At 42.8% G+C, this 25213-nt stretch overlaps 1 protein-coding gene across 1 annotated transcript in view; it reads right to left on the bottom strand.

The window, feature by feature from the left end:
• LOC115157977 (lysine-specific demethylase 4B) overlaps window positions 1-25213 on the bottom strand; it is a gene marked incomplete in the record, with an annotated part of 72532 nt that overhangs the window by 31397 nt on the left and 15922 nt on the right. The window contains 3 exon segments of the mRNA XM_029706388.1: window positions 4508-4557; window positions 21311-21504; window positions 23862-23976. Of these exon segments, the coding sequence (XP_029562248.1) occupies window positions 4508-4557; window positions 21311-21504; window positions 23862-23976 (359 nt within the window).

Here is a 25213-nt window from a genome sequence, read left to right on the forward strand (position 1 = left end):
TCTTGAACTGTCAAGCGTTATGTGAAATTGGAACAACATTCAAAATCAAGGCAGTGCAAGAGCGCAATCTTCCAACATGGATTCATATAACATATGATGGACCTTATATTCTGTTTCACATAGACTTCCTGCTTATGATGACCATATGATCCCACTCTAGTGAATAAGCCACAGACAGCGCAGGACTTAGACCTAAGCTCTCCACCCAAATGGAAGACATGCAGTGCCTTCAGAAAGTATTCATACCCCTGGATGTATTCCACATTTTGTTGTGTTACTGCATGAATTCAAAATGTATTAAATCAGTTTTTTTTCTTCCTCTAACCCATCTACACACAATACCCCATAACGACAAAGTGAAAACATAATTTTAGAAAATGTTGGCAAATGTATTGAAAATGAAATACAGAAATATCTAATTTATGTATGTATTCACACCCGAGTCAATACTTTGTAGAAGCACCTTCGGCGGCGATTACAGCTTTGAGTCGTCCTGGGTATGTCCGTATCAGCTTGCACATCTGGTTTTGGGGATTTTCTCCCATTTATCCTTGCAGATTTTCTCAAGCTCTGTTAAATTAGATGGGGAGAGGCGGTGAACGGCACAGATTTTTAATGTGATTCAAGTCTGGCCTTTGGCTGGGCCACTCAAGGTCTTTCACATTCTTATTCCGAAGCCATTCCAACGTTGCTTTGGCTGTATGCTTGGGCTCATTGTCCTATATCTTCGCCCCCAAGTCTAAGGTCGTTTGCACACTGAAGCATGTACTCATCAAGGATTTGCCTGTATTTGGCTCCATTCAATGTTCCCTCTATCCTTACCAGTCTCCCCGTCCCTGTCGCTGAAAAGCATCCCCATAGCATGATGCTGCCACGCTTCACGGTAGGGATGGTGTTAGACAGGTGATGAGCTGTGCCTGGCTTTCTCCAGATATAGCGCTTTGCAGTCAGAGCAAGAGTTACATTTTTGTCTCATCAGACCACAGAATCTTTTGCCTTACACTCTGTGTCTTTCACGTCCCTCTTCGCAAACTTCAGGCGTGCTGTCATGTGCCTTTCTCAGGAGTGGGTTCCGTCCAGTGGTGTAAAGTACTTAAGTATAAATACTTTAAAGTACTACTTAAGTAGTTTTTTGGGGTATCTGTAGTTTACTATTTATATTTTTGACAACTTTTACTTCACTACATTCCTAAAGAAAATTATGTACTTTTTACTCCATACATTTTCCCTGACACCCAAAAGTACTTGTTACATTTTGACAGGAAAATGGTCCAATTCACACACTTATCAAGATAACATCCCTGGTCATCCTTACTGCCTCTGATCTAGCGGACTCACTAAACACAAATGCTTCTTTTGTAAATGATGTCTGAGTGTTGGAGTGTGCCCCTGGCTATCCATCAATAAAAAAATTAACATTTGTACCGTCTGGTTTGCTTAATATAAGGAACTTTAAATTATTTATACTTTTACTTTTGATACGTACATTTGAGCAATTCCATTTACTTTTGATACTTAAGTATATTTAAACCCAAATACTTTTTTACTTTTCCTCAAGTAGTATTTTACTGGGTGACTTTCACTTTTACTTGAGTCATTTTATATCAAGGTATCTTTACTTTTACTGAAGTATGACAATTTATTACTTTTTCCACCACTGGTTCCGTCTGGCCACTCTCCCATAAAGCCCAGATTGGTGAAGTGCTTTATAGACCGTTGTCCTTATGGCAGGTTCTCCCATCTGGGCCAAGGAACTCTGTAGTTCTGTCAGAGTGGTCATTTGGTTCTTGGTCACCTCCCAGACCAAGGTCCTGCCCGGTTGCTCAGTTTGGTTGGACGGCCAAGTCTAGACAGAGTCTGGGTAGTTCCATATTTTTTCCTTTTCCCTATGATGGAAACCACAGTTTTTTGGGGGAAACTAGAACATGTTTTATACCCCTCACCAGAGATATGCCTCATCACAATCTCAGAGATCTACAGACAGTTACTTGGACTTCATGATATCGTTTCTGCTCTGACATACACTGTCAGCTGTGGGACATTATATAGACGTGTGTTTCTTTCTAAATCATGTCCAAACAATTGAATTGGCCACAGGTGGACTACAATGAAGTTGGAGTGACATCTCAAGGATGATCAAATGAAATTGGATGCACCGGAGCTCAATTTGGAGTGTCATAGCAAAAGGAGTGCAAATACTTATGTAAATATTTCATTTTCAATAAATATGCAAACATTTCTAAAAACATGTTTTCCCTTTGTAATAATGAGTTATTGTATGTAGATGGGTGAGAATAAAAATCTATAATCCATTTTGAAAAATAATCTGTAACACAACAAAATGTGGAATAAATCAAGGGGTATGAATACTTTCTGAAGGCACTGTAATTGGTGGTTGGAGGTAATCAGTGAAGAGCTCTCCTCTCGGTCAGACACAGGATGTACAGGTCACAGTGCTCGGAGTCCGACGTGGTACACATCCAGAAAGCCTTTAATTATCATAATAATTTCTTTGGTCCCACAATCCTTCCCTCCGCGCCAGACCCTGGGTCAATGTCAGCAGGTCACCGGGCCAGACTAAACACCAAGCCAAAGTGAAGAGTGAGAAAATTGAACCAGTGCCGAAATGGCATGCTATGATATCAAATACAGTACAGGAGTGTTTGTGTCAGCTGTGTCACAATACCGTTTTCTGACCGGGCCTTTATTTAATTTTTTTTTACTTGTGAAAGAACGCGAGTGAGGTTTATTTTCTGCGTCATACCGTTTCATCTTTCTTTGTCTTTTCTCGATTGCTACGGCTTCTTTACGTCCCCTTTTTACCACAGACTTCAGAAGGCGAGAGGTGGTTGCTGCCTAAATAAACTAATCCGATCTCATGTGAAAACCCTCCCTTCTCTTCAGTCTTTCTTCCTCGCTCCTCCTCAGATGACAATTCATTTCACGCCCGCAGCCTCAAAGACCAGAGTCTCCTCTTCAAAAACAAATCAGTCCTTTCCTCTTGTATATCAATAGTTTCTTGAAGCCTTCAACTTACTAGACAAGGGAAAAATATGTTTCTCACACACGCACGTACACACGCACAGGCACGCACCTCTCCCGATGAGCACTCTGTGCTGCGCCTCAAAGGATGGATAGACCGTCTGCCCAGTTAAACTTTAATATAACTGACAGTATAATCGAGGCCCATTTCATCCTTCATTTTCATTGCATTGTTTCAGAGCCCGTTTCGTCTCAAAGAGGCGTTTTCTCTGGCGGCTGCTGTGTGAGCTGATAAAGGTGAATAATGTGCCGGCGAAGCCCGCGTATTAATCCCCATTAAAATTCAGCCGGCAGTGTGGAACTCTCCCCGGGGCAATATTAACTTAAAGCTTCATTTTGTCCTTTGAGTTTGAAATTAAGTCCCCCCCCCCCCCCCGAAAAAAAGAACCAGGCTGTGACTGAAATAACGTGATAAGAGAGAGAGTGGTAGCAGGTGTGTGACTGGCTGAGAGTGTTATTTGTGTAACGTCAGGTATGTGTGATGGTGTCTGTGTGATACTTTGTACTAGTGGTCCTGTGTAACTGTTCATACAGCTACTCTGCATATGGACTACAACATATTCAATTTTTTTTTTTTTTTTTAAAAAGCATCTCATAAGCGTGGGAAGTAAGCATATGCACGGCTATGGTTGGCGTTACGACTATCTGCGTTGCTGTTACATTGGTGTTATGTACGGTTGCATACAACCAACAGTAGTAAAGAGCAAACCTGTTACAAAGTGAGTGATCTGAGGAGCCAAACAATGTGTAGCCCTCTACTCCACCAGCAAAGCATTCAAGACATTTACGACATACCTAACGAATACAACACAGCTGGTTGTTGGTTGGTGTCACCCCCGTCCTCAAAAAAATGAACGGTTTCGACTGCTTGAAACTTTTGGAAAGGCAGTTTTTCCTCCAGACTGTGCCATTCTGCTGGTCAAATGACTACCAACTTTAAACTTACTCATGTAAAAAGCTTGAAACTGCTATTGGGTGAACTATATCTACTTGAAAAGACAAATTTTCAACTACTTCTGTATACACAAAATATACGTATTAAGACGATGATGATGATGATGATGGTGTTTAGTTCACAGTTATTGTCCATAATGGTCTTGTTACACGATTATATGACTATTGTGCAAGCCCTCCCGTCAATACTCCACGACGTTCTTACCCATTCACAACACAACGTGTTGAAATGAACTGGCCGTTTTTAGCGTTATTCACAGCCACAACAAAAAGGGCATAGGGGTCTATAGTGCATTTCCTTTCCTGGGAAGAAGGAGCGAGAAATGTCGTCGGCCTTTTGAAGGCCTTTTCCATTGCATTGCGCTTGAGGATGTTTTAACAGCAGTTGATGGAGAGGCCAGACAGTTAACAGGCCACTCTATAGTCACTATCAGGTGGATATTTGTTTAACATGAATCAAGGCTGTCTGTCTCAGTGTGTATGTGTGCGTCAGGATCTGGAGTAGTCTTACCTTGCGCCAGTCTCTCCAGCCTCTTGCCGTGCTCAGGTGGGATGGCGTACCTGAACGGAAGGAAAGAGGGAGAAAAGAGAAAATGAGGTGGGTGGCGGGGAGAAAAGAAGAGTGAAGATGGCGCAAAATGAAGGGAACTCCATCTCCTCCTCTTTTTACAGTCTTTAGGAGAGGAAATGGACAATGTTACACCTCTTCTTCGCACACAGAGACAGACAGTAGTTCACCTCCACTTTACACGTCCAGATGCACTTCTCTCTCCCAAGACATAAGTCTGCTCTCCCCAGTGAGAATACACAGCTTATTATGCTTAGTTCTCTTGTCAAAGTCCTCATTACATACGCGTGAACACACACACACACACACACACACAAAAAACACACTTAACTCGGCTAATACTCCAAAAATTAAAAGGGAATTCATCAAAACCATCTTGGAGAAATCAAATGACTGAGGACTTTGTAGTCATCTTTGTAGTGCTCCATTCCCCCCTGTTTCAAATGAAATCATCAGAAAACAAGAGAAGAAGAGAGGCCTCCGTCCGCATTAGAGACTCAGAGCTTTCATTGCTCTTGTTATTATTATCATCATTATCACAATTATTTCCTCCAGTTTAGGGAAAGCAAAACTAGCGCCTCACCCTCCCTCTGGCCAAAGCCCTGTTTATGTGATCGGAATAGAAAGACATCTACTGGAGTATATGGCGAGATGCAGCTGTGTTAGACTGCCACCAGGTGGGCAGAGAGGGGAATACACTACCGTTCGGTAGAAGAGGGCCAACATGCAGAGGTTTCAAATCAAATCGAATGCTATTTGTCACATGCCGCCGAATACAACAGGTGTGGACCTTACAGTGAAATGCTTACTTACAAGTCCTTAACCAACAAAAAAATCCCCCAAAAAGTAAGAGATAAGAATAACAAATAATTAAAGAGCAGCAGTAAATAACAATAGCGGGGCTATATACAGGGGGTGTTGACGAAATTGAGGTAATTATGTACATGTAGGTAGAGTTATTAAAGTGGCTATGCATAGATAACAGAGTAGCAGCAGCATGGGGCGGGGGTCCAATGCAAATAGTCTGGGTAGCCATTTGATTAGCTGTTCAGGAGTCTTATGGCTTGGGGGTATAAGCTGTTTAGAAGACTCTTGGACCTAGACTTGGTGCTCCGGTACGGAGGCCGAGGCCGAGCAGTTGCCATACCAGGTAGTGATGCAACCCGTCAGGATGCTCTCGATGGTGCAGCTGTAGAACCTTTTGAGGAGGAATAGGTTTAGTCGTGCCCTCTACACGACTGTCTTGGTGTGCTTGGACCATGTTAGTTTGTTGGTGATGTGGACGCCAAGGAACTTGAAGCTAAACCTGCTTCACTACCGCCCCGTCGATGAGAATGGGGGCGTGCTCGGTCCTCCTTTTCCTGTAGTCCACAATCATGTCCTCTGTCTTGATCATGTGGAGGTTGTTGTCCTTGCACCACACGGTCAGGTCTCTGACCTCCTTCCTATAGGCTGTCTCATCATTGTCAGTAATCAGGCCTACCACTGTGTGAACAGGGAGTACATGAGAGAACTGAGCACGCACCCCTGAGGGACCCCCGTGTTGAGGATCAGCGTGGCGGATGTGTTGTTACCTACCATTACCACCTGGGGGTGGCCCGTCAGGAAGTCCAGGATCCAGTTGCAGAGGGAGGTGTTTAGTCCCTGGGTCATTAGCTTAGTGATGAGCTTTGAGGGCACTATGGTGTTGAACGCTGAGCTGTAGTCAATGAATAGCATTCTCACATAGGTGTTCCTTTTGTCCAGGTGGGAAAGGGCAGTGTGGAATGCAATAGAGATTGTATCATCTGTGGATCTGTTGGTGCACTATGCAAATTGGAGTGAGCCTAGGGTTTCTGGGATAATGGTGTTGATGTCAATATTACAATGCTAATAAGTTGTTTGTGTGTGTCTTCACGGGATTCAAAAGAAAACCTTGCTGGCACCCCCTGGGGATTCTCACATTCTCTAACTAACACACGCCTTTGTCAGGTGTGTGTGTGTATTGTGCGAGTGTGTGTGTGTGCACAGATGAGCCCTTCCTTCAAACATCTAATCAGGCAATCATCACATCTACCTCTATTACATCCTCCCTGGACCACTGTTGTCATGGCAGCGGCACGTCTCCTTGCCAGCGCCAGACCGAAATAAACAAACAAAGAACACAGAGTAAATGAAAGGTCTGTGAACTTTTCCCTTTCTCTTCAGCAGTGAGATGAGATTATGTTTTTACTGCTGCTGCTACTACTACTGTTGAGGAGAGGAGTCAGGAGCTGCATGGGGGAATATTTGACAGTTTGAGGAAAAGCTTGTAGGTAAGTGTTCGACTGGTGTGTGTGTGTGTGTGTGTGTGTGTGTGTGTGTGTGTGTGTGGAGGGGGGTCTAGTGAAATGTGAGTGTTCTAGTGAAATTGCGGCAAAGTTGACTTAATCAAATCATATGGGAACTATGGGATGTGCACGGTTATTTGAATATCTGAACAGATGTTAGAATTTGAACACTTGTGAGTATTAATTTGTGCGCCCCCCAAAAAACGACAGGCCTATTTTAACCCTGAAAATGCTTTTCTAAAATGACATAAAAATATCCATGTGACATTGTTACATACAAGGATATACCATGACATTTCTAAATATGAATTTAATAAAACAAACTTTTTGAGTGTAGTAGCCTCCAAGTGTGTAGCTTGTTGTTCATGTTGGCCAACCAAAGCAGCAAAGAGGCTCAATGTGTAGTAAGTGGAGTGAGAGTTCACTAAGGAAATGCAAGATGGAATAAAATTACAGAATTAAAAGGAGTAGGCTACAATGAGCAACCAACAGGTAGGCTGTTGTTTTATGTGAATGGTGGTAAAAAGCGCATCATGTGGCCTCAATAATTAGCCTAGCTAGCTATACCCGAGCTAGCGATACCCTAGCTAGCGATACCCTAGCTAGCTATCTGCTCTAGATTACTCCAGTCAAGACAGGCAGCGTTAAATGGGATGAGAAATAACATTGTGTCTGCTACAAGTTAGCTAGTCTTGGCTGTAGCCTAGTTGCCTTGGGTACTGCAGCTCTCTCTTCACCTCGTCTGCTCGCTCCCATCTCACCAGCCCCTCAGCAGCTGCAGCAATAGAGCGCCAGCCTCTCGCCAGCCTCTCGCTTAAAATCCACATGAATTTCGACTATCTGGATATCTGACAAAATTTCATCATACTATTCGAATAGTGAAATTATTTAAAATCCCTAGTGGGAACATGTAGGCCTACAACGTCCATATGTAATGTAATGAACACACACACACACACACACACACACACATTTAGTTAAAAATCACAGACACATTCTGCCACTACATGAGTGCACACACACACGCACGCACGCACACACCAAACATGAAAAGAAATTCATTAAACATGATAAAACCCTACATCCACTGCTCTGTCCTTCACACGCCACAGGAGATGCAGAAGCACAAACAAACTGAAGATGACGATCTAATTGAGATGTAACACTACATGGCATAAACACATCCACTCAACGGGCTGTCTTCTTAAAACCCACGCCTCCTCTCCTCGCTACAGAGTCTAACATGTTAAAGTGTCATATTAAAAAGGAGAAACAAGTCATATTTTGATGTTTATACTAAAACACACATGGACAGGGAGACAGGTCTGTAGACGACAAACTAGTAACAGGGGTCAACTACCAGCTCTGGATAAGAGCGTCTGCTAAATGACTTAAATGTAAATGTAAATTAGTCTAGTGTCAAAATGCTATTTTGTCATGTTGACCATAGTCCATATGCATGAAGCCTGTCTTGAGTACGAGTGCTGACACGGGATCAGTTTAGCCTTTTAGATCAGGTTTGGAAGACTGAGTTTGAATGAATAAGATTGAACCTTATCCTATTGAGGGAATCTTGTGAGTGGCTAAGAGTTGGGAGGATATGGGTAAGGGCAAATAGAATTTTGTAAGTGAGTGACATTTGTAATTTTAACCTAAACCATGAATGCATTCAACTGGGTTACCAAAGGAACCAAAGTCACCAAAGCATGTTCAAAATATAAAATCAATATCCTGTAGAATAAACTCGAAATCAATCACAATACATCAGTGTTCACTATAGTTGCTCACAGCTATTAAATTAATCTGGGTTTTGATATCTAAGGATTACAACCTAGGTCTTGCTGATCTACACAGCTAAACCAATTGATCTGCAACACATGGGCTTAAATACACTGAGGCACAATCCACCACCTTGCATTTCTATGAAGAATAAAGATCTTTGTCAATAAAGCACAAAGAGACATTGTAGTTCAACAGACATGAGCAGTCATATTCTCTCTCTATCGTCTGGGTTTCACACACAAAAAAAATGAAGATTTTAGCATAAAGAGATGATCGTTCGTCCATTGCCTACCAAGATGATCTACAGTTGAAGACGATCTTTATGACTTTGGGAAAGTCACCTGTCTAAGTCTTCTAAAAAGGATTCAGAATGCATGCCAGATATCCAACCAGGAGGCCTGTTTCTGCCCCGCCTGCTAACAACTCAAGAGGACATTAGTAGCAGCAAATTTGATTTTGTGCATGAAGTGCCACAGACGGTCGATACTAATTTGATGTCTCTTTTCTCAGCCAGCCTTGTCGCAAAAGGCAGAGAGAGCTACTTGGTGTTCCTGTGTGTGTTCCTGTGTGTGTGTGTTCCTGTGTGTGTGTGTGTGTGTGTGTGTGTGTGTGTGTGTGTGTGTGTGTGTGTGTGTGTTGAAACTACTGAAACTTTAATTCCAATACATCCAAACTCTATCTTGGCTTCATTTTTCATCTGGAAAACTCTTTCATCAAGGAAACACAATCAATATCTAAAGGTCATTATAAAAAAAGGGTGTATTGGTAACAGCCAGAAGACATATGGTTGTTTGAGTCTTAATTCGGGTATACATATCCATAAGGGAATGACAGAGCAGACGGGTTAAGATTAGAGTAGAGACATTTGGAGCAGAGATACAGTGCATTCAGAAAGTATTCAGACCCCTTCACTTTTTCCACATTTTGCTGTGCCTAGCCTTACTCTAAAATTAATTAAAAAATAAATTCTACACACAATACGCCACAACGACCAAGAAAACCCTTTTTTAAATATTTTTTTTTAGAAATGTTGGCAAATTTACATAAGTATTTAAACCCTTTACTCTACTTTGTTGAATCACCTTTGGCAGCGATTACAGCCTAGAGTCTTCTTGGGTATTACGCCACAAGCTCTGCAGATCCTCTCAAGCTCTGTCAGGTTGGATGGGGAGCGTTGCTGCACAGTTATTTTCAGGTCTCTCCAGAGATGTTCGATTGGGTTCAGTCCAGGCTCTGGCTGGGCCACTCAAGGAAGTTGACGCTTGTCCCGAAGCCACTCCTGTGTTGTCTTGGCTGTGTGCTTAGAGTTGTTGTCCTGTTGGAAGGTCAACCTTCGCCCCAGTCTGAGGTCCGGAGCGCTCTGGAGCAGGTTTTCATCAAGGATCTCTCTGTACTTTGCTCTGTTGATCTTTCCCTCGATCCTGACTAGTCTCCCAGTCCTGCCACTGAACAATATCCCCACAGCATGATGCTGCCACCACCATGCTTCACCGTAGGAATGTTGCCAGGTTTACTCCAGACATGACGCTTGGCATTCAGGCCAAAGAGTTCAATCTTGGTTTTATCAGACCAGAGAATCTTGTTTCTCATGGTCTGAGTCCTTTAGGTGCCTTTTGGCAAACTCCAAGTGGTCTGTCATGTGCCTTTTACTGAGGAGAGGCTTCCGTCTGGCCACTCTACCATAAAGGCCTGACTGGTGGTGCTGCAGAGATGGTTGTCCTTCTGGAAGGTTCTCCCATCTCCACAGAGATCGGGTTCTTGGTCACCTCCCCGACCAAGGCTCTTCTCCCCCAATTGCTCAGTTTGGCCAGGGGGGCAGCTCTAGGAAGAAGTGGTTCCAAACTTCTTCCATTTAAGAATGAAGAGGCCACTGTGTTCTTGGGGACCTTCAATGCTGCTACCCTTCCCCAGATCTGTGCCTCGACACAATCCTATCTCTGAGCTCTACGGGCAATTGCTTCAACCTCATGGCTTGGTTTTTGCTCTGACATGCACTGCCAACTGTGGGACCTTATAGACAGGTGTGTGCCTTTCCAAATCATGTCCAATCAATTGAATTTATCACAGGTGGACTCCAAGTTGTAGAAACATCTCAAGGATGCCCAATGGAAACGGGATGCAACTGAGATACATTTCAAGTCTCATTAGCAGAGGGTCTGAATACTTACGTAAATAATGTATCTGTTTTTAAGTTTTAATATCTTTGAAAAACATTCAAAAAAATCTGTTTTTGCTTTGTCATTATGGGGTATTGTGTGTAGATTGATGAGGAAAAACATCAAAGTCAAGGTCTTGTGCTGACTGGGACACCACTTGTGCTGAGTTAACGCCAAATAATGTTGTCATATCCATGTTAAACTACACAACTGAAATGATAGCCTGGGCCCAGATCTGTTTGTGCTATTCTATGTTACCAAATGCCATGACAACGACCATAGGAGTTGTCAAGACAATACAAACAGGTCTGGGACCAGGCTACTGAAATGATCAGCATGAATCTGGATGACCAAAATATCATTGATTAGGCGATTAGAACTATTCCCAATCCAATCTTCCTTCATGAAACACTTACATTGTAACAAGACTGTAGCACTGACGTCTCTTAAGTGAACTCTTATCTCTTTCCTACCTGAAGACACAGAAACATGGTCTACTAACCAATAAAACTACAAAAAGAAGTGAACAATGAATTAATAATGGACTCTTGCTCCGTTTTAAAGTCTGATCTACCCAACCCTAACATTTATTTGTTTAGCGGTTTTCCTTACTCTCTGCTCGATGCTTCGCAAACAGCCAATCGTTAAAGCATCTGACAGCAGATCTTCGGGGGGGGAAATATGACTTTGATGGGAGCAGAGTTGGAGGGGAATGGAGTTAATTTCACAGTGGCTGCACAGGGGGGTTAGGCAAACAGCTCCTTGCACACAGTTTAACATACTGTAATTACCCGAAAAGTGAAAATTATTCAATTTCAAAAAGAGAAGGATAGAGTGTGAATGTGTGTGTGTATTACTATCCTTGTGGGTACCAGAAATAGTAAAACAAGGAAAATTCTCTCTCGTGGGGACATTTCCCAGGACAAAGGCTAGGTTTTCTTTAGGTTGAGGATTAGGGTTAACTTAAGGGTTAGGGTAAATAGGACTTTGACTGGAAATCTATTAAAAGGTCCCCACAAGGATAGTAAAACATATACTGTGTGTGTGTGTGTGTGTGTGTGTGTGTGTGTGTGTGTGTGTGTGTATGTTTGTGTGTTTGCACGCGTACAGCACACATTCAGAGTTAAACAGAGTTGAAGGGTGCATCCATGTGAGTAAATTTACTTTTAAAGAGTGACAAGGAAATATTGCTTTTCCTCACAGGGGCATATGTAAGAAGAGGAAGATGATGGGGAGGGAGAAGGAGGAGGAGAAGAAGAGGGGAGGAGGAAAAGATATCTCCAGATGGTTGAGAGGGTTGCTAGGAGGGGAGACTAGAGAGTGGATCAAGAGGTGCTACTGAAGCATGACAACCCCTCTCTATTATACTATGGAGAGGCACTGGTTATGTCCTAAATCACACCTTATTTCCTATGTAGTGCACGACTTTTGACCAGGGCTCTGATCAAAAGTATTGTACCGAATAGGGTGCCATTTTGGACACCACCTCTGTTTTTGTGCCCGGGCATACGGGCTTTGTAAAGGCTTTATTCTAAAAATGAAAGCAGTTCTCTAGCAGATAAAGACAGACTGTAAAGGATGGGTTTTATAGATAGAGCAGTAGAGTGATGGCTAATGGAACATTAGTCGTAATTAGGAGGTAATGTTTGGATGCATTGTGACTGTTGTTTCTACTTATTGATGCCGTTTTTTGTTTTGAACTTTCTACCTTATGCACATTGAGCATGGCGAATGTGCTCTCGAAATGCTATATTACTATGAACATGTCTCTTAATGGAGCAGGGCTGGGACACAGACTGACTGAGCTGCTGCTTCTAATGACATCCCACTGCAGGGATGGGGAAGCAGGGACATGGAGAAACACGCATAAAAAATATTCACACACACACACACACACACACACAGGTATTGATTGGTACACTCCAGGCCTGTGTAGCCACCATACGCTCGCTGAGACACACACAAACACCTCGTTGTACAACCCAAGACCAGCCCTAAGGGAGAGGGCTAAAGCAATGAGAGAAGCATTGAGACGAATAGGAACCACACTGAGACAAAAAAGGAAAAGAGGAGAGTGGTGGGATAGAGTTTAGGTGCAGGAGAGGGCTCAGGTACACACACAGGCACACAAACATGAGCCATGAGTCATAACCACAGTCAAATTCCAGGTGACCGTTGAGTCACGGTAATCTCCTCTTATGCACTCTGGGCATGTGTTGGTAGTACCCAACTCGCTAAACGACCATCAGGTCACTAATGGCCTGGTACTCAGGGCTCTTTTGCCCCACTAACCACTCTGACATCAATGCAAATGCAATCTAAAATTCACATCAAACACTTATCATCAAAACTGGTTACCTTATGTTACTCTCCAAACTTTCTATCCATGAGTCTGGTAGAGAAAATATAGACGTAGGTGATGCTGTTGGTGCCGGACGGCTTAGAGTTAGCCTACAATTACAGTGAATTTGTATTTGATTTTGAATAGCCTAGTAATAGGGGAAAAAATATATAGAAATCATAATTAATAGGCTGACGTATTACCTACAAAATATCTCACCGCCGTGCGAGAGAGAGACAACGGGTGCTAGTCACACTGTCACTCGCTGCCATTTTAATTTATTTTTCTCCATAGCGCAGTCTGAGACTGGCACAAATCAATTGCGGTTGGACTCCCTCTAGTCATTTGTGTGTTTTAATTATTTCATCAAAAATAGCTCTTAAAGCATCAGACAAGCTCAGTGCATATAGGTGATTTGATCAAAACACATAGGATGTGTCTACTTCATATGCGCACTCGCTCTGAATGGGACAAATATCCTTTCTATTTTATTCCGCAAAGTTCATTATATTCTTCTTACTATAAAATTATATAAAATAAAATAATGACATTTGACTTATAAGCATATCTTGTCTGCTAAATGAACAAGCTTACAGCCTATGGCATGGCGCATAGCCATATAACATACAGTAGGCCAACTCATATTCTGTTCTTCTGAAATACATTTTCATCATATAAGGTTACTTTAAACCTGCCTAAAATAAATTATGGATTTATTGTGATGGTGTAAATTAAATGGATTCATTCGACTTTTTTAAATGTGCATGTTTCAAAAGGCGTGCATCAGTGGCTTGAATGCGTGGAGGCCTGGAGATGCTAAACATTTGCATGACAATAACCGTCTGACAAAATGTCATGACCGCTACAGCCCTACACACACACACAGTGTGATGCTGGTATTGAGTGGTACGCTCCAAGCCTGGGCAGGTACTGTACTGATAGAGAGAGAGCAAGAAAGCGAGAGAGAATCAAAAACAGAAAGAGAGGGCAAGAAATTGAGTGCGAGAGCGCAAAGGAGGGAAAGAGAGCAAGAGAGAAGGAGCAAGAGTGAAGGAGGAAGAGAAGAAGCAGAAAAGTCTGCCTGTGCAGTAAGGAGCGTTCAGCAAATATGAGGCTCAGCAAATATTCTGTTCAGAGTAGAGGTCTGACTTCCGTCCGACTCCCACACGCTACCCGAACCCAACCACAGTCCCGCAATGTTATTTTAGGCATATGTGACGCAGCTCACATGCCAGCCGGAGACCTGCTCTAAAATCGGAGTAGATAGCCAGAGCGAATTTACCAGCTACATCGATCGACAGTTGTCGCAGTGACATCATGAACATTCCTTTGAAATAGTTACTTGCATAGTGGAGTCTTTTGTTTAGACATGTAGCTAGCAAGCTAAACAATAATCCCAACTCATATCGTTACTACCCTGCATGAATCTGCAGGTAGCTAACCGACCAGGTTCAATGTTAGCTAGCTAACATTAGGCTAATAACTAGCAATGCAAATGGCTCTGAGATATGAATACTATTACTACTCATATCATACACTTAACGTTAGCTATCTAGCCAGCCAGCAAGCTAACATTAGCTAGCTAGCTAGCTAGCTAGCTAGCTAGCTAACAGTACACTAACTTGAAATAAAAACTTTCTGTGCAAAATTAGAAACGTGAAATATCTGAAAACGTAGCTAGCTAGACTCTCTTACCTGTAAACTCTGTCACGGATGCCATGGTTGCCCTTAGTTTGAAGATATAATCCGGAGACAGATGTTTTATACAACAGCCTTCTGTGTGTTCTCTTTTCGACTCCGTCTTCATATTTGCAATCAAACGCCAGAATTTTGTCCATCTCCTTAGCTATCATACTCAAATTCCAGTGATTTCAAACCTCGGTCCTCCAGAAAGTGGAGAGCAACACTTATGCAGTTCTACAACGTGATATCTTTCAAAAAAGCTACGTTAGAAAGGATTACCTACACATACTGACCAGCTCCTATTATAGACAGAAGCGTGCTACATAGCAGACAAATCAAAACTCCTCTCTCGGCATGTCCAGCCCACTCATTATCTCAGCCAATCATGGCTAGCGGGAATTTACTGCCTTTTTCTGTGGCTAAACCAACTAAGCTCATAATTTAACAATTTTATTCGTATTTACAGAGAACATACAAGTTTGCTATTAAGGCACATGAAAGTTCACATGTTCCAGAAAGCATTTCAGGCCAAAAAACGCATTTTGATAAATAAATAAAAAGTTTACATTCAAATGGCTCTCCTGTGAAGAAGTCACACGTGAAATACGCATAGTTTCCTGAAACAAGTCACATATAGGATATAGCCTACCTTTAGGAAGATGATGTGCAGGCAGAGACAAATAAATGGGTAATCAATATTAATTGAAAATGAAAATGCGCAATGCTCGCTCACCATGGTATAATGAATAATGGCGCAGAAGGAGATGGCTGCCGTTTTACGATACCCTAACCAATTGTGCTAGTGTGTGTGTTTTTTCATGTTACTTGTAACTTATTTTGTACATAATGTTTCTGCCACTTACGACCGAAAAGAGCTTCTAGATATCAGGACAGCAATTACTCACCCCATACTGGAACAATACTTTTTCTTTAACGAGTCAGACGGGAAGGATTTACTTCAGACACCCGACAAAGCCCTCATCCCCGTCATTCGCAGGAGAAAGAGACGAAGATACCGGGGAAGTAGGTCTGGGTGCCTTGTAAGGATCTGACGGAGAGTGGGTCATCTCCCTTAACCATCGGTCCTATTAGCCAACGTACAATCAATGGATAATAAAATAGACTAACTACAATCACGTATATCCTACCAATGGGACATTAAAGACTGTAACCTTATGTTTCCCCAAGTCGTGGCTAAACAACGACATGAAAAACATACAGCTGGCGGGTTTTACGCTTTTTCGGCAGGATACAACAGTGGCCTCTGGTAAGACAAGGGGTGGCGGTCTATGTATATTTGTAAACAACAGTTGGTGCCCAAAATCTAAGGAAGTCTCGAGGTTTTGCTCGCTTGAGGTAGAGTATCTCATGAAAAGTTGTAGACCACACTATTTACCAAGAGAGTTTATCTATATTCTTCGTATCTGTCTATTTACCTCCACAAACCGATGCTGGCACTAAGACCACACTCAATGAGCTGTACCTGGCCATAAGCAAACAGGAATATGCTCATCCAGAGGCGGTACACCTAGTGCCGGGGATTTTAATGCAGGGAAACTTAAATCTGTTTTGCCTCACTTCTACCAGCATGTTAAATGTGCAACCAGAGAAAAAAAATACAAATAATTATTATTAAAACTCTAGACCACCTTTACGCCACACACAGAGACACGTACAAAGGTGTCCCTCGCCCTCCATTTGGCAAATCTGACCATAATTCTTAACTCCTGATTCCTGCTTACAAGCAAAAACTAAAGCAGGAAGCACCAGTGACTCTGTCAAAAAAGTGGTCAGATGAAGCAGATGCTAAGCTACAGGACTGTTTTGCTAGCATAGACTGGAATATGTTCCGGGATTCCTCCGAAGGCTATGAGGATTACACCACATCAGTCACTGGCTTCATCAATAAGTGCATCGATGACGTTGTCCCCACAGTGACCATACGTACACACCCCAACCAGAAGCCATGGATTACAGGCAACATCCACACTGAGATTAAGAGTAGAGCTGCCGCTTTCCAGGAGCGGGACTCTAACCCGGAAGCTTATAAGAAATTAATCTATGCCCTCCGACGAAACATCAAAACGGGTAAAGCATCAATACAGGACTAAGATTTAATAATACTACCCCTGCTCTGATGCTCATCAGATGTGGCAGGGCTTGCAAACGATTACAGACTACAAAGGGAAGCACAGCCACGAGCTGCCCAGTGACACGAGCCTACCAGACGAGCTAAATTACGTCTATGCTCGCTTCGAGGCAAGTAACACTGAAACATGCATGAGAGCATCAGCTGTTCCGGACGACTGTGTGATCACGCTCTCCGTAGCAAACGTGAGTACGAACTTTAAATAGGTCAACATTCACAAGGCCGCAGTGCCAGACGGATTACAAGGACGTGTACTCCGAGCATGCGCTGACCAACTGGCAAGTGTCTTCACTGACATTTTCAACCTGTCCCTAACGAAGTCTGTAATACCAACATGTTTCAACATATTCCCTGTGCCTAAGAACACTAAGGCAACCTGCCTAAATGACTACCGACCCATAGCACTCACGTCTGTAGCCATGAAGTGCTTTGAAAGGCTGGTCATGGCTCATATCAACACCATAATACACAGATGATGCAATCTCTATTGCACTCAACACTCCCCTTTCCCACCTGGACAAAAGGAACACCTATGTGAGAATGCTATTCATTGACTACAGCTCAGCGTTTAACACCATAGTGCCCTCAAAGCTCATCACTAAGCTAAGGACCCTGGGACTAAACACCTCCGTCTGCAACTGGATCCTAGACTGACGGGGCTCCCCCATGTGGTAATGGTAGGCAACAACACATCTGCCACGCTGATCTTTAACATTGGGGTCCCTCAGGCGTGCGTGCTCAGTCCCCTCCTGTACTCCCTGTTCGCCCACGACTGCGTGGCCAAGCACGACTCCAACACCGTCATTGAGTTTGCTGACGACACAACAGTGGTAGGCCTGATCACCGACAGAGCCTATAGGGAGGAGGTCAGAGACCTGCCAGTGTGGTGCCAGGAAGACAACCTCTCCCTCAATGTGATCAAGACAAAGGAGCTGATTGTGGACTACAGGAAAAGGAGGGCAGAACACGCCCCCATTCACATCGACGGGCTGTAGTGGAGCGGGTTGAGAGTTTCAAGTTCCTTGGTGTCCACATCACCAACAAACTATCATGGTCCAAACCCACCAAGACAGTCGTGAATATGGCACGACAACACCTTTTCCCCCTCAGGAGACTGAAATGATTTGTCATGGGTCCCCAGATCCTCAAAAAGTTCTACAACTGCACCATCGAGAGCATCTTGACCGGTTGCATCACCGCCTGGTATGGTAACTGCTCGGCATCCGACCATAAGGCGCTAAGAGGGTATTGCTTTCGGCCAGTACATCACTAGAGCCAAGCTTCCTGCCATCCAGGACCTATATACTTGGCGGTGTCAAAAGTGTCAAAGACCCCAGTCTCCAAGTCATAGATTGTTCTCTCTGCTACCACATGGCAAGCGGTGAGTGCCAAGTCTGGGCCCAAAAGGCTCCTTAACAGCTTCTACCCCCAAGCCATAAGACTGCTGAACAATTAATCAAAAACGGCCAGACGGACTATTTACATTGTTTTTACACTGCTGCTAATGCTATTTATTATCTATGCAGTCACTTTACCCCTACCAGCATATACAAATTACCTCGACTAACCTGTACCCCCACACATTGACTCGGTACCGGTACCCCCTGTATATACAGTAGCGTTGTTATTGTTATTATATTGTGTTACTTTTATTACATTTTTTACTTTAGTTTTTTTAGTAAATATTTTCTTAACTATTTCTTATACTGCATTGTTGGTTAAGGGCTTGTAAGTAAGCATTTCACGGTAAGATCTACCTTTTGTATTCGGCGAATGTGACAAATTAAATTTGATTTGATTAAAATTTCCTTGGAAAGATAACTGCCACGTGATTCTCCGCCCATGCATTAGGTAGCCTACTCCATTTCATTGAGACCCACATATAGGGCCTAGGAACACTTGATCTCGCACGCCCAACTAGGAGAGGAGAGGTAGGCTACTTAACTTAAAGCAGCGAATTCTGAGTGTGCGTGCGAGAAAGATATGCTTTTAACACAATATGTAGGCTAACGCATACAAAGCAGAAATATGACCGTTTCCAAATAATCTGCTGGACAACAAAAATATTTTTCCTTCCCAAAGTTGTCAGTCCGCTCCCAACCGCAGCATGAACAGTGCTGACCATGCCGCAATGATCTCTGTCGGGACCTGCAGCTCTAGTTCAGAGCCCCTTTTTCTAATGCCACCATGAAAACCTCCTTGTCACCCACACATTATAATGGCAATTTCTCCTAGTCTGAGGTACCCATTCAAATGACAGCGCCAGCGTTATACAGTAAGTATAGGATATCACCACAAGACAATTTCTGTCTTTCAGAAATCAAGCCTGTTCCTGCTGGGGTGTTTTCTTGTTAATGGGAGATGGGGAAAATGCAAACTTCTTGAGGGTAAATGTTTTATCATGTGTATCGCTACAGTCATATTCAAGTCATATTTGCAGACTTGTATCCTCCAATAAATAAAGAGGAAAAAAACTGCCATTCTATGGTCAAAAACATAACCCAGCTAGGCTTCAGTCAATACATCCCTAGCAAGAAAGGTGGACTAAAATGAAGGGATGAAAGGTTAAAATAACAGAGGAGAAATGGACGAGGAGGAGATCGATCCTTCTCTGATGGCGGAGCGGGTATTAGTCACCCAGCTAGGCCCTGGAGAGCGATTGAAGGAGAGAGAAAGACATGCTCTCACCTTGCAGACACAGCTTACAGATGATGGGGACTGCACTGGACGCCTACACCGGATTGCCCCTACCAAGGTCGCCCAGTGAGGTCACCTCCGTTACCGTTACTTTGACGAAGCATCGCCCTCCAATAGCGTTCTGTCGATACCCTTATCGTCTACCGTCATTATCTTGTCGCCGTGCAACTCGTTTAGCCGGGAGTGGCTGTAAGTCTTTGGGCCCGTGCCAAATGGCACCCTATTCTCCCCATAGGGCTCTGGTCAAAACTAGTGCACTATATAGGGATTAGGTTGCCAATTGGAATGAACCCCTTGAGTGCGTGATACTATAGGGGCTACGCAGTCGTGTTGGTTTCCCCCATTCGCTTGACGTGAAATGGCAGCGAAAGTGATGGAGATGTGTCGGCAAATAGAGGCTCTTTATGTGACTTGTGTTGGGAGAGCCATAAACGCTGGGAAATAGAATTGGATGCCAAGTGAGGCCTTCGGGAATAGTGAGTCTCGACGGGCGGTCGTATTACAAGAGGAGGAATTAGAAAATGATGGGAAGAGAGAGGGAGGGAGGGATTGAAAGAGAGAGCAAGAGAGGTGTTCGAAGAGCGCTACTGCTACCTAGCGACGAGTGGTGGGATGGTTGGGCCTGGACAATTTCACTGCTTGTTGGACACAGACATCTTCACAGAAAAATACACACACATACACACCTAGATTTTATAGACTTACAGTTAACTGCCAAAATAAAGGAAACGCCGACATAAAGTGTCTTAATGGGGCGTTGGGCCACAATGAGCCAGAACAGCTTCAATGCACTTTGGCCTACAATTCTATTGGAGGGATGCGACACCATTCTTCCACTAGAAATTCCATAATTCTGTGTTTTGTTGATGGTGGTGGAAAACGCTGTCTCAGGCACCGCTCCAGAATCTCCCATAAGTGTTCACAGACTCATACAATGACACACACACACACACACACACACACACACACACACAGTACCAAATTTAAGTCAATATATTGCTCATATTGAAGACGCTTTATACTACAGAAGCCACCTGGCTCCTTAGAAACTTTTCTAAGTCTAGAGTGTCCTCCAGTGGCCATCTGTTTAAGTACACAAATGCATGTATGACCAGTCTCCTTAACGCACAAACAGGGACTCACATTAAGTTTAACACACGTATTAGAATGATAGATGCTTGAGAAGCAACTGCCAAAGCCTGCCCAGATCCTGAAATCAACGAACAATTTTGGCTTGTCATTTTTTGATGTGGATGCAACTGAAGCAAAGAGCTGTCGCACGGGTGGCAGGTAGCCTAGTGGTTAGAGCGGCGTTGAACCAGTAACCGAAAGGTCACTACTGCTACCTGCAACCGAGCGAAGAGTGACGGGATGGTTGGGCCTGGACAATCGAATTGCTTGTAGGACACAGAGACACTCATATTCACAGAAAAACACACATTTTATAGACCTACAAGTAACACACAGAGAGAGAGAGAGACAGAGACAGAGAGACAGAGAGACAGAGAGACAGAGAGAGACAGAGAGACAGAGAGACAGAGAGACAGAGAGACAGAGAGACAGAGAGAGAGAGACAGAGAGACAGAGATGCAAAGAATGGAGAAATAAACTGCTAATACAGTCACTGACCAGGACTTGGGCTGTCCAAAGTGGAGGTAGTTGATACTGTAGAGATCCATGTCTTCTGTGTGCCAGGCGAAAGTGGTCTTCCACATGCCAAAGTACAGGTAGGGCGTGTTCACCCCCTCGATCACGATGCCGCACTCCTGCTCCACCATGTCCAGCAGTGTGTTCAGGTGGCCGATGTTCCACTCACCGATCTCCTGGAAACAGACACAAAAAAAGGAAGGTTAAAAGGGATAGTTCACCCAAATCAAATACAAAAAAAAACAATGACAGTTTCCTTACCCGGCCTGTGAGCAGTCTAAGTTATGAAAGCAACCCGTGCTTGTGTTTTGTTTACCTGGACACTGTTCCAAGTGCTCACTTTTTAGCATTTGTGGCACACATTTTGTTCAAGTCAATGGTTCCGATATTAGCCTCTCGCTTCATGTTCAAATATTTCATTTTATAATTTGGGTGAACTATCCATTTAACACTGTGACCCGATTCAAGCATGTTGGCTACATTTACCAATGAAATGTAACAGTGGATTTAGGGCTGTCCCCGACAAAAAAAAAAATCTTGGTTGACTGAAAGTCGTCTGCTCTTTCAACCAATCGAGTGCCCAACATTTTTAAACGTGCATTTTTCCCCATTTATAGACACACCCTATGTGTTTTAATAAAACCAACTACGTGCATTGAGCTTGTCTGATGCTTTAAGCTTACGTTTTGATGCCTCAAGAGGGCGCCAGAGATTTAGATAACCAGAAGAAAAAAAACTTAACCTGGCCCAACTATTCTCCTCCAGTTCCTGCTGGCTTTTCCAGATTCTGCTATTACTCTCCTGAAGTTGCCGGTAATAGGCTACACAAGGAGTCGGCAAACTTTCTCATTTGGAATGCCAAATTTATCTTAGCATTTCTACCGATCTGTGTGCCAGTTATGTCCTTCATATGCTCATTTTCGTAAAACAATTGAATTTATAATAACGTCTTCATATCTCAAAATCATTGTCATGTGGTTAATCAAAATTCTAAAATTCGATATAAAAATTATTTAGATATTTTATACAATGTTGCAAATTCGCGTCACAGAGAATGCCAAGAGCGTGCAAAGCTGTCAAAGGGGAAGGGTTGCTACCTTGAAGAATCTCAAATATATTTTGATTTGTTTAACACTTTTCTTTGATTACTACATGATTCTATATGTGTTATTTCATAGTTTTGATGTCTTCACTAATATTCTACAATGTAGAAAATAGTAAAAATAACAAAAAACCCAGGAATGAGTAGGTGTGTCCAAACTTTTGTACTCCATATATTTGTTACCGCTTGACTAAAACAAATCTCGGTCGACCAACAGCCTAACTACCAAATAATCGACCAGTCGACTAATTGGGGTCAGCCCTAAGTGGATTACAGTCTAAACGTTTTTTTTTTAAGGTAAGAAAACAATTATATAAATATGTATTGAACAATCCAAGGCCTACGACATGGAGTTGCCTTGTTACAGTTGTACTTCAGTTAGTATTTACCCAGTGAATAAAGTAGATTGCCATTGCATTCAAAAGATTTGTATAACTAACCCAAGATAGACCAAAGCCTGTTGTTTCCATTGGGAGCAAATTAATCATAGAGGGCAGAATAAGCAAGGAGGTGAGCAGAGCCAAGCATGAGCTAGTGAGATCCTATTGGCGTGTTCTAGCATTTATTTGCATATTTCCGTTAGGGAACGCCTTGTGCAATAACTTTATTTACCCTTGCACTCCAAAACAACGCCATTTTTTAAAACTTTAGCAAAGGGTAAAGTCTACAAAACGCAGGTCACTCTGTTACAGAATCTAGTTTTGGAAACATAAAAAAACTGTATGAAAATTAGCAGAACGGCGGCCAAAATCGATCTCGCTTCGTCTTCTCCCACTGTTGGCCACTGGGCTTTCTCTCATCACCATATTTGGTTGTGGGTGGAAACGCCAACTGGATACTTCACATTTCTAAATCCGGTGAAATATCTTGTTCATTGTACTGTATTGCAGTTCTCAAGGTCATGTAATAACACATGTTAACCACCAGATGGGATTAAGGACAAACAACTAAAGGGATGCACCCAAAAATACCTTGAATTAAAAGGCATCCTTTGTCAATTGAAAAACGAAATAAATGTCTGGGGAAAAAACAAAATAAAAATACACAGATCTAATGAGAACAGATACCAGCGGTTCATCTTTATCGCTGAAATACACTCAGTTCAAATACTTCCATTCAGTGGAATAATCAGAATGGATGGAATGGATCTCCTAGGCCATTGACACACAATGCTCATTTCTGGTAGTAAGGAATTCAACACAATTGAGTAACTCTGTCCCAAAGGGTACCTAGTGGAACGTGCTTCAACGTATCCCAAAGAAGTTTATTAAGTAACTTTTATATAATAACGCTAGAATTTTCAACTTTTCAAAACCAGGGAGGTACCATCTAAACTTGTCCCACAAATGCTCATTTACTTGTTCTGCTGCAGAACATTTTGCGACACGACCCACGTATGTGATTAGAAATGCTGTCACCGGGCTGACTTACTGGGTCGTAGATGGAGCCGCTGACGTCAGCGCCGTAGATGGGCGAAACAAAGGTGAGGTTCTTCCAGTATTTCCTCTCCAGGTCGTCAAAGTCCTTGTGTCGGGGAGTACAGTACCTGAGAGAGAGGACAGGGTCGTGTTTAGTAGGCACAAAACAGAAGAAGACGCTTTGAAAGAGAGATACCATCTCAATTTCTTCCAATAAAAAAAAAAAACAACAACATTGAAGCACTTTTTTTCTATGGTGTGCCCTAATGAACATGACCCAGTAACAGTCGGGAGATTTATGAGTGCCTTTCATCCTATGACCAGTAAAGACATTGGATATAGACACTGAAGGTAAAGACAGTAAAACCTGTAGAGTGAAGACTGATTTTTCTTGCAAAGCAACCCAATAATATCTAATGACTACAATAATAACAGTATCTAAAGAATGAATCAAAGGTTTACAAATAGGGCTGGGAATTGCCAGGGACCTCACAATATGACAGAATCACAATACTTAGGTGTCGATACGATAGGTATTGTGATTCTCACGATTATATATATTGTGATTGGATACTACAATTTTTTATTTTATTTGATGTTCCAAACATATTGCTCACTATACGTCTGCAGCAGAGAGACAGAGAGCATGACAAAATGTGTTTTGTTCAGTCATGGAAATAAAAGCGCTGAAAACATGTTGGCTCACTATTTTAAAAAACAAGATGAAGATGAAAACAAACTACAAGATGAAAAATAAAAAATACATGTTTTGGCGCAGGTACAGATGAGTAGCGCTAGCTAACGCAACCTAGGGGGAAAAAATACATATACCTGTATACTGTCGCTTTTCTATGGCTGGGGCGATATGGCCAAAATATCATCACATTTTGGACGGTATTTTACTGGTTTTTGAAGAGTAAAAAAAAGTTCTAAGAATATGCTTTAATTGTAGTTCATAACCAAATATTCCCTCAAACCTGCGTGTGGGCGCACAGCTCCACTCGGCCCTGCCGCGTAGAAGAAATATCAGCCCGCGCAGAGAAGCACGAGACTGAACTTCACTCAACTTTCTATTGAGTTTTCCCCTTCAGTTAACACTAATAAGGTTTCACTCTACTGTGATTGAATCAACGCAATACTCGCCACTTTCAATGTAATGTACCGAAACAAACTACGCCATTAGTATGCAAAACTAGCTGTGCAAGAGATTTTCTTGTGGACAGCGCACATTGGAGTAGAATTCTATTGCATTGACAGGCACGACTCAGGCCCGTCTGGACTGTTTGGGCTACAGCAGGGGTGTCAAACGTCCGGCCCACGGGCCGGATCAGGCCCGCAAAGGGGTTTAATCCGGCCCGCGAGATG

Source organism: Salmo trutta, chromosome 22 (genome assembly GCF_901001165.1).
Source record: "Salmo trutta chromosome 22, fSalTru1.1, whole genome shotgun sequence".
Taxonomy (NCBI): domain Eukaryota; kingdom Metazoa; phylum Chordata; class Actinopteri; order Salmoniformes; family Salmonidae; genus Salmo; species Salmo trutta.